The 14364-nt window shown below is 45.8% G+C and overlaps 1 protein-coding gene across 1 annotated transcript; it reads right to left on the bottom strand.

Annotated features, from left to right (window-relative positions):
• Nucleotides 1-1008: 1008 nt before the first annotated feature.
• prcp (prolylcarboxypeptidase (angiotensinase C)) lies at nt 1009-13780 on the bottom strand. Its single transcript, XM_056611460.1, has 9 exons — nt 13279-13780; nt 9362-9502; nt 8977-9078; nt 8313-8494; nt 7692-7849; nt 7093-7265; nt 3624-3791; nt 2795-2982; nt 1009-1238 (listed from the first exon to the last, which is right to left on the bottom strand). Exons 1-9 carry the CDS (start codon nt 13465-13467, stop codon nt 1034-1036), a joined length of 1506 nt encoding a protein of 501 aa, XP_056467435.1. The 5' UTR covers nt 13468-13780; the 3' UTR covers nt 1009-1033.
• Between the last annotated feature and the right edge of the window lie 584 nt (nt 13781-14364).

Here is a 14364-nt window from a genome sequence, read left to right as displayed (position 1 = left end):
TCACACGCAGCCAGCGGTTCCACCGAAGCGAACGCTCGCACGAGAGAAAGACATAATGTTCTCCTCAAATCAATAGTTGCCAAACCCCCTCCGTGTTATTAAAAGAGTGGAATCGCCCGCTTTGATCTTGAACGTCAGGAGAAGCAACAAGTGTCTTGATGGATGATATGGAAAATAAATTGAGCGAGATAAAAAAAAGATGGCCGTAATCGCTTTTATTAAGAGGAACGATCTTCACAATAACGCCTGATTCATCTCCGGGCCTCCAAGACAACGTGTTGTAAAGGTTCGATCGGAATGCATGTTTATGAGTAGTACATATCTGTGGGCTTATGTTTGTTTTCAGGCGTGCAATGTTTTTAAGTGTGTTTATGGAATGTGAATCTGTGATGTAGTTTGGTTGTCACTCCACGAACACACGTGGTTTAACTTCTGAGGTTTATACAGCAGAGAGGGTCCCCTCTCTTTGAGGTAATCAAGCCATTAAAGCTCCCTGAACCCTTTAAAAGGCCCATCATCATATGGTTGAACAAATACGCGTTAAAGCCAAGCTTGAAACAGATGGCCCGTCTGTTTTAACCGCTCCTGGTGTTCACACGTTTAAAATCATTATTTTCTGATTGAAAAACACACATTGACTAATATGTATTTATGTAAACACACAAATATAAAGACAATGTGTACTAGCTTACATATTAAAAGGGCCTCGTTTTTCAGTTGCTCATTTGCCACAGGAATCAACCCAAATATAATCGAGTATAAAAAAAAAACGACACATCAAATTTAAGTTCTAACTTAAAAAACAAGATTTGGCATATTTGATATATTCTTAGGTTTCAAGGGCATTAAAAAAGATAGAAAAGAGAAAATACCACCAATACCAAAAGACACGACTGTGAAAAAAATACTGAGAAAGAATTTCACTTTCACTTTGTCATAGGCTGATTAGCACCTCGTCAGCGATGAGGAACGTCCCGTGGGTCTCCTCCCCCCCCCCCCCCCCCCCGCCCCCCCCCCCCAGTGCGACCCCGGTTCAGGGGGCTCTCCGGGCCTGCCGGACCCAGGCTTTGAAGTAGTCTACCTCCAGGGCACGGGCGCCCCGCACCGCGGGGGGGTCGCGCTCGTTGTCGTAGCGCAGGTCCAAGTGGTGCGCGCCCTGCGGGATCACTATGGCAACCACGCTGTCGGAGATGTTGCGCGTCACCCCCCCGCCGGACCAGGGGTCGAGGCCACCGTTGCTAAAATTCAACAGGAGGAGAGAAAGACAGAGATTATGTTCTCGCTCGCCCACTGAACGCAGGTGTTCCTCCAGCTGACACATGAAGTTTATATGGAGGACGGCCGTTCTACTAATCAGTCCCTCCAGAAAAATGCTGCGTTTTTTTGTGATTGTTGCGGCCGAAAATCCTTGATTATGCGGCACGTTTCCTTAAAAAATGCGATGAAATATGCGGCATATTTATGCAATTTTATGCAATGAAATTGCGGGAACTTGCACTAATTGCAGGAACTTGCGAAAAAATGCGGGAACTTACGAAAAATGCAGCTTTTCGATGACGTTCAGGTCGCGTAATTACGTCACTTCAAAACTTTCCCATGGAAACAGGGGGAAATGGCTGCTCTTGTGTGAAGTAAACGCAACATTTTTCAACTTTCTGCTAAGATATATGTGACTTTTTTGAAACGAAAATGCAGGGATTATGAAATCATGCAAGCCCGCGTATTTTGCGCAGAAATCGGCAATTTATGCCGTGAAATTGCGGCATTTTTGGAAAAATGCGGCCCCCGCATGAATATGCAGACTTTGGCTGATTATGCGTTGAATTATGCGATCGCATAATCGTGTTTTTCTGGAGGGACTGACTAAAGTTTCTCTCTCTAGTTAAACGACAATGGTTGTGTATGTCCGGTTCTAAAATTAAAACAACAAAACCCGTTGTTGATATGGTAAGGTTTATATGTCAATGGTTACAAGTATGTTTGCCTCTTGATTCAAATGTTAAACATCTTTGGATTATCCGCAATCAGAAGATCTTTACAACAAAAACCAACCACCGAACCAACAGCACTACCTCTGGGGTGAGGCTAGTATTGCAACCGGGCTTTCCAATTGACCGTAATCAGTTCAACATCAGCTAGCATTAAAGCCAGGGGAGACGATTCATTTTAGAACCCTTTTTTTCTTATATTTGTTGAAATTCTCTTACATCCAAGCAGCATTCAATAATCAAATGCGCCGAGAAAACAAATAACTGTGTCTGATATCTGGAGCTGTTGCAATAACAAAATTGCCTGTAATAAGCCTGTACAATCATTTCATTCAGTTCTAAAGAAATGATTGTGTGGCCTGGTCTGTTGACTCACCTACCCGGGGGCACACATTGACTATGATTGGAGTCTTGCACAAGGCTTGGCAGGCCTATTGCTAAAGCTAGCAAGCTAGTCATGTTTGTTGGGGAACTTGCTTTGGAGAGAGGCTTGGGATTTCTCGGTTGGATAGTTTTAAAATCAAGATTACTTTGACTGGTTTCTTCAAATTGCCTACCCTAGATTAAAGAGTAGCCACAACTAAAAAATCAGAAGTAAATGCAATATCCTCGGTATGCTCCCTGTGGTGATTGATTGAGATCTTGATTGAGATCTTTACTGCCCACTGTTGTGGAAATTCATCTTTGTGCAATCATGTATGCATACTCAAAACCAGCATTCACTTCCATTGCAGTGAGCTACGAAAGGCAGAAGCCAGCGGCGACATGTGCTTGGGAACCTGGAGGGCAGCAGCGCTAGTTTGTACCTGAAGATGATGTTGCTGTGGGCAGAGAGGTCCTTCCCGCCGTACTGGGTCTCAGCCCAGGACGCCCGCGGGCGCACCCCGAACAGGGCCTGGCACTCGTCCGAGAAGGCCTGGAAGTCCCAGGCCTGGGGCTCGAACATGTCCTGGACCCCGTCCGTGCACAGAGGCATCACCATCTCCGTGCACGCCTGGGGGTCAGATTCAGGGGGTTGGAGATGGGACATGGTTCAGACTGGGGAGGCCATGACATGATGAACCCTCCAGGAAGCTCCACTAGACAAGGATTGGTTTTAGTTTAAATGCATTTGCATTTTGTAGATGGTTTAATCTGGAGGCAGGCGACTTATCCTGAATTTTAGACACACACACACACACACACACACACACACACACACACACACACACACACACACACACACACACACACACACACACACACACACACACACACACACACACAAACACACAAACCCCCTTTCCTTCTTTAGGATTTGCATAACAACAGGCATCTCTACCTCTGGCTCTCCCGCCCACACACTCCAACTCAGGATCTCTCTCCCTGCTTCACCTCAACATTGAAAATGAACAGTAAACGCCACCTTTCAATGAAAGGAGCAAAGGTTTACTTGAAGCCAAAGTAACAAACAAAACAAAGGACACACACGCAAACACACTCACACACACACACACACACACACAGTGACACAAACACAGTGACACACACACAGTGACACACACACGATCCCCAAGGATGACCACGGGTCATCTGAGGACATGGAGGGAAGGAACCCAGCTGGCGTTATCACCTGCCAGGCTGCAGGTGACGTACCTGGTAATACCAGCCCAGGAAGCCCAGGCTCCCGGTGGCCGTGGAGGAGGTGTTGAGGCAGGCGGCGGTCCCGGTGTGGTTGTAGTACACCCTGGCGGCCTCGGACACCCCCTGGAGCAGCTGGTAGTCCGACACGGAGGAGTCAAACCCGAGATGCCTGCACACCGCCTGGAGAGGGGACATTAAGGAGCCAGTGTTGGTGTGTTCTGCTGCCCTGGTGCGGTGGGAGTCCTGGCTGCTCTGCATTCGCTCCATTTACTCAACTCTGATTCGTACGGCAAGGCAGGTGTATACGTACACCTGCCCCGCTCAGACGTAAGGCCATTTGTAGGGCTTCACATGGGGCAGGCATCACATTATAAAACCCTTAAAACAATACTCATTAAAAGACAATAGAATACTATCATGGAAAAGATGATTGTAAAAAAAAACCAAGACATTAGTCGTCAGCCTCACTTTTTACAAAAGAGAATTGTAAAAAAAGAAGTATAACATAGTACAATTATTTATATAAAACGAAGATATTAGTCATCCGCAAGACGGTTTCCACCCGTCTTGTGGGTGGACACCGATGTGTGTTCTATTAGATACAGTTTCCATACGATACGGCTCAAAAAACCACAGCAGCAATGTGGTCATGTACAACAACTGCTTCCATTCGTAAAATGACAACGTCTGATATGTATTGATACCCACTAGCCCAGGGAATTACAATAAACCTAACACACATGCATGAATGCATCCACGGGTGCACCCATTTGCACATGGATGTGTGTGCGTCCCATGGAGGCACGTTTGCGTCCAGGCCTGCACACATGTGCGTAAACACACGGGCTGTTGTCCCCACGTACAGAGTCGTAAAGCAGTGTCAGTGCCGGGCTGATTTGCATGTGAAGAATCGCAGGAATGGAGAACTAACCAGAAGTTATGGGCCCTCACTTGGCCGTCAGAAGGCAGCACATTCCTAGGAGTCACCACAAATGATTCACCAGCTCTCTGAACGTGGGAGGTACTCCCTCGGCCTCCCCGACCGGGCCGCGTCCCACCGCCTCGCGGCGTGGTTGGTTTCTGTGTAACACTCAGTATTCCTCCAGTGTGTCCCCCTCCACTACAGCACTTGTTGTTATGGCTGCCGTGGCCCAGGGCCTTGTTCTGCCTCCTTTGTGCAGCTGGAGAAACTGGCGCTGTTTGTTTGTCGTTGGAGGGGAACCGCGCTTACACCCCAGCCTAGGAGGGCTTTTGTCTGCATCCTGGGGTGGCGAGAGAAGAGGAGGAGGAGGAGGTGGTGGTGGTGGTGGTGATAGAGGAGGAGGTGGTGGTGGTGATGGAGGAGGAGGTAGTGGAGGAGGTGATGGTGGGTGGTTGGGTGGATGGATGGGGAGGGCTAGGCCACAGACGTGTCCAAGTAAAAGATTTATACTCTGAAGAAGAAAAAAAAAAAAACTCCAATTGCTCCAAAACATTTTCTCCCTACTTTTGAGAGAGGATTAGGCTTATACATTCATCTCTGCCAACAGATTTCCCCTTCTAAGCCCTCAATAGTCCCATTGTCACACTCACTCACATAATCACATTAGCTTTGTCATAAAAAAAAAAAAAAAAAGCTCCTCTTTGCAGCCTTCGCCTAAACCGCTTACACCACCCATAGGGTCGTATACATTAAGGATCCCGGACCCATAGTCTCCAAAATGGCTGACAATGGTCATCCACCGTGAACCTGTTGCACCACAAGACGCTCTTTACCCAAGGGATGCACTAATACAAGGGAGAGGGTTTGGAGGAAATTGATAAAATGAAACTAACTGGATTATATCGCGTTAGTGAACAGTAGTGAGTATTATGAGGGGTGGGGGAAAGGGGATAGGGGTGGGGGACTGGGAGACAGAGGGTGTGGGTCAATAGTGGCACTTGGTTGGTGCACGTGATGTGCCTGGGAACCTAGTGCCACACACACACACACACACACACACACACACACACACACACACACACACACACACACACACACACACACACACACACACACACACACACACACACACACACACACACACACACACACACACACACACACACACACGTTCCTCTTGGGGATATCAAAAGAGATGTGTAAAGTGAAGAACGGCGACAACGACTACAGAAGAACAGAGTGGTGGAAGGAGAGAAAGTCCTGTCATTTAATGCGCATGCGGTAGGATTAAGTACTATTTACTATTAAGTCATTCAGAAGCCGAGTTTATCCAAAGTAGCGGTTCAGGCGTCTTGCTCAGGGAAGCCTACAGTGAGCCGGGTGTTTGACCCAAGAACCTTTCGGCTGGCAGTGAAGCACCCTACCCACTAGACTTGTTCGCCCCTTAACGGAAACACATTCATACATCGCATAACGATTCTGCTGGGTTGTTCTGCAGAGGTGCTTTTAGGCTTTGCAAATCCGGGCTCTCCATAGTTCCTTTGAGGAGTGAGAGAAGGGGGCTAGCGTCTGGATGTAAATGAGAGGAAGGAGAGCTGAGGGAAGCTTTGTCTCTCGCAGAGCCCTCGTGAGCCGGAGCCCGGCCAAGATGTTGGCGATGAGACGGGCCGCGCCACCGGAACACCTCAGAGATCTGAAGGAGCGTGCGAATGAAAGGACTTCTGGTCCGACAGAAGACCAGCATGGCGTCCCTACTAAAGAAAATCCTTAAAAAAAGGGAACGTAGATCCTGATGAATATTGATGAAGCTAATTTGACAGTCGTCGGCGACTAAAGGTTGGGAGTCCACAACAAACACTTTGAACGGGCAGTCCTCTGAATGAGCAGCTTGTCCTCAAAGAGCAAGGCCGCCGGGACTAAACGCCCGATTAACCAAAGACAAATCCAAAACGTGGAAAACGTGACTTAATGAACAACAAATCGAGTTTGATGTTTACCTACATTTTGATATGTTGAGTTTTGGTTTAATTGAATATGGGCTGCAAGGCTATCTATCTAGATCATATCTTGAGTTTAATAAAAGTTGGATGGGTACTGGGTAGTGGATTGAAAATGTTTTTTATATATACAGGTTTACATCTTATTGATGGATTGATTCTGCTGGTGTGTACCTGTATGGACCAGGGGGCGGGTCTTTATGAGGCTGGTGTGTACCTGTATTGGCCAGGGGGCGGGGCTATATGAGGCTGGTGTGTACCTGAATGGACCAGGGGGCGGGGCTATATGAGGCAGGTGTGTACCTGTATGGACCAGGGGGCGGGGCTATAAGAGGCTGGTGTGTACCTGTATGGACCAGGGGGCGGGGCTACATGAGGCTGGTGTGTACCTGTACGGGCCAGGGGGCGGGGCTACATGAGGCTGGTGCGTACCTGTACGGGCCAGGCGGGCAGGGCTACATGAGGCTGGTGCGTACCTGTACGGGCCAGGGGGCGGGGCTACATGAGGCCGGTGCGTACCTGTACGGGCCAGGGGGCGGGACTACATGATGCCGGTGCGTACCTGTACGGGCCAGGCGGGCAGGGGCTGCAGGAAGCTGGCCTCATAGGGGTAGTCCACCATGGCCAGGTTGACCCAGGTCTCCTGCAGCCACTCCTTGAAGGCCACAGAGTCCGGACGGCTCTTCAGAGGAGCGCACAGACTGAACGTCCCCGACAGCCACGCAAGACCTTCAGCTTGGAATGAACGATACAGGCCACTTTAAAATAATGACAATCATACACTTACAATTACCGGTAATAACACAAAAAATAACGATGTTTAAAATTGTTCATTTCGAATCAGGGTTCACAGTCATTTTTAAAAGGATTATAATAATTCATCCTATGACTATAACAAAATAGTTTTATATGAAAATAAATACCAGTTAGAGAACTATCTTTGACAGCAGTGCACCTTTCAGCATAACAGTAGATATGAAGATAATAATCCATGTCGATCAACGATAATTTCAGCTCAATGCAACAGGAGGCAGACTGTCTGAAACCAAATTCAAGTCCATGTGCTCAGACACACGCACGCACGCACACACACTTAATCCCACTCCCCCATCTGCCGTCAGTCTACCGCCAGGCTGCCCAGAATGCACTTCCCTCTCTCACCAGTAGAGGCGATCTTGTCGATTGCGCCCCAAGAGCGTCTGATGTTCACGTCACAGTTGGGCCCGGAGGAGGCGAAGTCCTGGGACACGATGCGGTGGAAGTCTCCACACGGGACCATGCCAGGGAACTGCCAGATAGGGGCTGAAGCTGCTAGAGCTCTGGAGGGAGGGGGGAAGAGAAAAAAAAAAGAAAGAGAAAGAGAGAAAGAGAGAAAGAGAGAGAGAGAGAGATGAGTCAGAGGTGAGTTGGGTTCCATCCACGGGGACATGTCGCTGAGCCAACCTGCAGGGTTTCAACCTGAGTGAGTGAGTGAGTGAGTGAGTGAGTGAGTGAGTGAGTGAGTGAGTGAGTGAGTGAGTGAGTGAGTGAGTGAGTGAGTGAGTGAGTGAGTGAGTGAGTGAGTGAGTGAGTGAGTGAGTGAGTGAGTGAGTGAGTGAGTGAGTGAGTGAGTGAGTGAGTGAGTGAGTGAGTGAGTGAGTGAGTGAGTGAGTGAGTACTAGACGAGGATACAAGGATACATAAAATTACTTGTGTGTACTGTATATAGGGCATCGTACGCGGCACCTTTCGGTTGAATCGAACACCCTAGCCTCTACAGTATCCATAGTAGTGACCTCTTACCCCACCACCACGCTGGGGTACTTCATGCGCAGCCAGGCCGCCAGCATCCCGCCGTAGGACCCGCCCACGGCGATGACGGCGCTGCTGCGGGCGCCCGGCCACGAGCCCTTCAGCTCCCGGATCAGCACCGCGAAGTCGGCCAGGGCCTGCTCCGAGCTCAGGTAGTTCAGGTGCTTGCTGTCCTGGGGGGGCGTGACGGCGGGACAGAGGGTCAGTTGTGGATCATGTGATGCGTTGTTATTTACTGGTATTTACTACCCAAGAGATTTCGGAGGTGCTTTTATCCAAAGCGACTTGGAGGGGATACACAACAAAAGATTAGGGCGCAGAAAGGATTTCGGCTTTGGATAAAAACGTCCACCATATGGGATATGTTATGTTAGGTACTGGTTAGGGGCACTTGGTCTAAGGAAGGCCAACAGGAGTTCTGCAGTTATCGGGGATGGAACCCACGACCTTCCAGTTGGGAGTCGAAACACCATCACCTTTACCTGATCTTATGTTTAAATATTCACGCACTTCATGATAACGTGGCTGTTAATGTTATACCGTAGGTCGGTATTTTCCAACCTCTAAAATAATCCCCTTGAGGCATCATTTCAGTAGGGATAAGTAACATACAAACCCTTTGATAAATACATCACTTAAACATGTGACCACTTACACTGTAGGAGTCTGGACCGAAGGGCATGGAGTCTCCATAGTAACGGTGCTCTGCGAACACCAACATGGCGCCCAGCTCCTCGGCGACCTGCCACATGAAGCCCTGAAATCAAACCCAATTAAACCAGTCACGGAGAGAGCCAGAATGGAACAGAACTGAGGACCAATGAAAGTAATATAACGCGGCACTGTATTAATACAAGCCAGGAAATGGGGGAATCTCAGCAGAAAAATATTGGAGAGAAGTAGTCATTTAAAAGAGAAACCTTTGAAAAAAACAAAGTATTATAAAATACGATTAAGAGTAAAAATGTATAAGACATAAGTACAGAAGAAATATCTGAATGCCCAATATGAGCAGTAGCATGAGTATGAGTAGTAGTTACAGTATTATTGCAGAACCAGGTGATGTCGCCTTCGTTCCCGGTGTAAAACAGGATGGGCCCCCCTGCCTGATGCCAGTGCTGGTCGGCCACCAGGTAGCGCTGTTTGAAGGTGCCATTCTCAAAAAAGCCAAAATGATCAATCTGGAAAACACACACAGATCGTATTTTTGATTATCTACGTGTGATCACGTAGGGTAGCGTTTTTTTTATCTGATTTTGTCTAACGTATTCACTGATTATTCATTCAACAATTATAACCAAAGTTGGCTTAGAGTGACATGTAGAGACCCACGTCATTAAGGAGCGGGTAAGGTTATCTTTTTCAAGGATTTAGGTAGAGTGCAACCAATCAGATCGTTTCAGCTGGGACATTAGAAAGATACGCTTCAGAGGAAACACCTGCTGTGACCATCTCATCATATGGGAGCATATTACATTTTCAGTGTTTGTCCTTCACTTTAAGATTACCTCGGTCAATGTAAGTACTTATTATAGTAAGTAGCCATTAGCAAAAAATTGTTGGCATAAAATGATTTGATGTATTAGAGGTAATCTCTGATCAAGTAGTCCTACTATGTTATATCAGAACTTTTGGGGGGAGACAGCACAGAGCCTGGGTTGAATATAAAAAAGGACAAGAGGTGATGTTAGGCCTAGGGCCCTATTCAGTTTCTATCAAAAAAATAATAATAATTTGCGTGACCGGATGAAAGTTTTCAGATGGTGGCAACAAATATGAAATAAAAAAGTGAATTTCCCGGTCACCCAGATCTGAGCTTGTATATATTAATGTATGGATGCTAAACTAAAGTCTGATTTGTGAGACTATATTTGAGGAAGTTTGAATTCCAACCTCACAACCAGTGTCGACCCACCCCTCTCGTTTAGCTGTTGAGATCAATGTTTCCCATAAGAAATCCTATTGGAACTCATTGAAACACAAACCAGACTGCAGAACAAATGCCAAAACCAGGCAAATACTTTAATTATCCTGATCAAAAGCATCAAAATCTGCCATGCGAGAGTGTAAAGCGAGTTGCACAGCACGGTCAGAGTTGAGTCGGGTTTCATCCACGGGGACATGTCGCTGAGCCAATCTGCAGTTTTTCAACCCACAACCTAAAAGGAAACGCCACTGCAGTAATTATAGCCTCAATTAGTTTCATCAGAACTCGGGACGGAAGAAGAGGCCCATTAGTTCCGGGATCAGGCAAACTGGGGAATCTTTTCACCGAACCTCAGAGACCCTCACGTCCATTCTCTCTTTTCTCCCCATCAAACGGAAAGAGGTGGAGTTCAGAAGAGCCAGGAAGCCTTCGTTCGGAACCAGCTCCAGCTCTCCAGTCTCACCAAGAGTCGTTTGAAACGGACCCAAAACTTTAATGCTGAAACGCACTGGGTGTTTTGTTTCTGTGCCCCTGTCGTTCCCACTGGCTCCCCTTCTCAACCCGCACAAAAGAGCCGGCGATTTTATGAGCCAATGACAGCTAAAGCGTTCTGGGGCCTGAATGTGCTCTTTCATTTCTCTCTGAGCCTCGGCGCTTGGCAGCACGACAGTTATATTTGTTTTTTTCAGCTGCATAATGCTGTAGTCGTAACAGATAACAAATGATTTTGAATTAGTCAACAGAATACAATTCTAGTTTGGCTAAAGGTTAAAGTAAGCAATATATTTATTGATCAATATATTTTGTTATATTGTGTTTTTTTGTTTGTCTTGTTTTAGTCAAGCCAAAATATATTTCACCTATATAATGTTGATGCAAATGTTTTCTTGTTGAAACAGCTACAACAATAAACAATAATAATAATTTGAAAAAAATATTTAAAAAAGCAATCTCTGAACTGCAATACATAAAGCCTCTCAATCTGCATATTGCTACTGAGATCGTCTTAAAAATAACACGACTATCTGCACCATGCGAGACAGTGCCACCTTGCGGCCACTACAGGCACGACGACAGCAATCGACTTGTTGCACATCTACCTTACAGTATCCACGTTAACTCTAATATGCACAAGAACCGCACAGAGAGCAAGCAGATGCACCCTACAGTTGACAGACTGCCAGAAAGGATCACGAAAGAGATTTACATTCATTGTCTGGGAGACATTTGCAGAGCAGAGGATTTCCTCCTCCCAACAGCTGCAACATAGCTAAGCTCTTGCGACACGCAGAGCAGAACATCTCCAAAGTACACACATATTTATGAGAAACATTTAAGAGAAATCGATGAGTAAAAATTTAATAGATGAAGGCCTAAACCTAACATTGAATATATATCCTATTATAGATATGAGGCGCACACTTAAACACAAATAAATCCTCATTTGTTGATTGGCTGGCTTAGACCAGACTCCAGGAGACAATGTGGGACTATGTAAAAGGAAGCCGTGTTTGAAGCCCACATAATCACTAGCTTGATGAGGCAGGAAGGATGTAGCAGATAGCGGGCCTTAGATAAGAGAGCGGACACTAGATAAGGAAGGGGGGGGGACACTTGTGTCTCAATGTGCCCCTATTTAAATAGCATCAGGTGTGGCTTACATCCCTTTGGCTAGTAGTTGTATCCAATACAGAGAGCCTAAATACGTCAAACCGTATAACCGAAGGCCAGTATACATGTTGAAATGTATTGGTTGTTAGATCAAGGATCGTGTGCACCGTCTTTCAAGTGCATTCACTTCTCAGTTGTATTTTCTTTAACGGCCCTGCCATGAATTAAACTTTGGGGGGGAAGTGAACAGTTATCCAGGATCAGAAGGATGGTTTGTTAATGCACCTTGAGGTAGAGACAGAACAAGGTACATGCGTTAATAAAACAGGGGAAATTCAAATGTAACCACAATCAGTGTTGGGTTTACACTAGTACAGGGCAGCTACGAGTAGGTTGGCCCACTCACATACTGAGGTAATGTTAATTATACTATATTCTAAATGGCCTTTACAGTATGCCTAAAAGCCCTTCACTATAATACAACAATATCAATAACTCAATATATTCTCAAAAGGTCAGACTTAGTAAACTTAAGGCCTAGTCTACGACAGGGAATTAACCAGGAAACTGACTAAGATACAATAAAATATCTAACTATGACATCTAGTGTCAGCTGACTGTTTGTCTTGTGAATGGTGACTGATGCTGCGGCTCACCGTAGCACATGGGGTATGACCTGCTGTTGAAATAGCCATCACAAGAGCCAAACATTAACCACACCAACCGAACCAACCAACACATATGACCTGCTGCTGAAATAGCCATCACAAGAGCCAAACATTAACCAAATTTAATCGACCAACACATAAGACCTGCTGTTGAAAGAGCAATCACATGAGCCATACATTAAGCACCAACCAACCCAACCAACACATAAGACCTGCTGTTGAAATAGCAATCACAAGAGCCAATCATTGAGCACCAACCAACCAACCAAGACAGAAGATATGCTGTTGAAAGAGCAATGATCACAAGAGCCACACTTTGAGCACCAACCAAACACATAACAGCTGCAAGAAAACGCTAACGGTGTAACCCACGATGAGCAATGATGATGAGAGACACCGCCCCAGAACACCCTCTCGGAGCCAGGGACGCTCGGTCAGGTCTCCCTAACGGAAGTCCGGCGGGAAGTACCTATTGTCTAGCAGACAATACGCGAAAAAGTGTGAAAGGGTTTAAGTTACTCTCAAATTACCTTGAAGACAAAAGCCGGCGGTTTTGTTGGCAAGATTTTGCACAGGCTTATTTCGAAATATAAAATGCATATTTATTCTACTAAGAGGGGACTTAACGAAACAATATTGAGGGGGGGGGGGGGGAAGTAAACAAAGCCCATGTTAATATAGTTCATGCAAACAATGTATCCAACAGTTTAAACCTCGAAATAAAAGTGCAAAATATGGACACAAAACTCACCTTCTGGTTCAAATAAAAGGTTTTATAGTCGACCGCCTTTCTGGAGGAGTAATCTAACGCGTCCCCTCGGGTGAAGAGCTGCGATTTGAGGGCGACCACATGTAAACACTGCACCCCGACCAACAACAGCACCACCTTCCAGGCTGACATTCCTCCTCCAGGACTCCCAGCCTTCAGGTTCAGCTCCATGGTGATCCTCTCAGACAATGAGGTAGGTTGTGGATCATGTCTCTGCCGTGGCGTGAAGACGGGACGAGTCTGGCTCAGCGGAGAAGAGGAAGTCAAACCTGCCTGTCAGCAAATCCAAATCCAGACTCGTCACGCGAGGTGTACATTTAGACACAGGGTCACGTGCCTAAAGCAGCTGAATACCTTTCAGTAGTAGTCAATAATTCCGTTTTCTGGACTTTTCTTAAAGTCCGTACAGTTTGCGGGCTGTAAACTTTAACACGTTGAACAGAATGATGACAGATGAAACCAGCTGAGTTGCAAGTGCTGCTGGTACTTTGAGTTCACGAGAGAGAGACAGAGAGAGATTAATATACTGTATCTCGCTCACCCCTCCCTTCACTCTCAATTAAATGGGCTATTAGCAGGACTGTACAATATTTTGCTAAAGCATTCGAATACTGCAATACCTTCATTAGACTAATACACAGCAATACATCTAAATGATTGAAGTCAAATCAGTTAGTTATTGAATCTTATAAATAAAGATCATTAATAATAAACAATTATAATATCTCTCAAGAGTGAAGATATAAACCGAAAAGACATTCACGGAGTCATGTAGTGTAATTATTATTTAATGTTATACAGAGTAGCATTAGGGAATACTTTGCATAAGACAAACGAAATCCTACCTCTCTCTCCCTTGCGATTCCCAAACAAATGCAAGGGATTAGCAATGAACGAATAATTACGATTTAATCTATCGTTGAAGGCAAACAAAGTAACTCACCAGCCAGTTTTTTTTTTTAAAAAAGAGCTTAGAGGAAAGAAAAACACCATTATCAGCAAAGTGCCAATATAAACTACGAGTCAAGTACAAAAAAAAAAAAAATTATAAAGTAAACACTACAGTAA

This window comes from Gadus chalcogrammus, chromosome 16, assembly GCF_026213295.1.
Source record: "Gadus chalcogrammus isolate NIFS_2021 chromosome 16, NIFS_Gcha_1.0, whole genome shotgun sequence".
Taxonomy (NCBI): Eukaryota; Metazoa; Chordata; class Actinopteri; order Gadiformes; family Gadidae; genus Gadus; species Gadus chalcogrammus.
The sequence above is the reverse complement of the archived record's forward strand: the minus strand, read 5'-3'. Positions and strand labels throughout refer to the sequence as shown.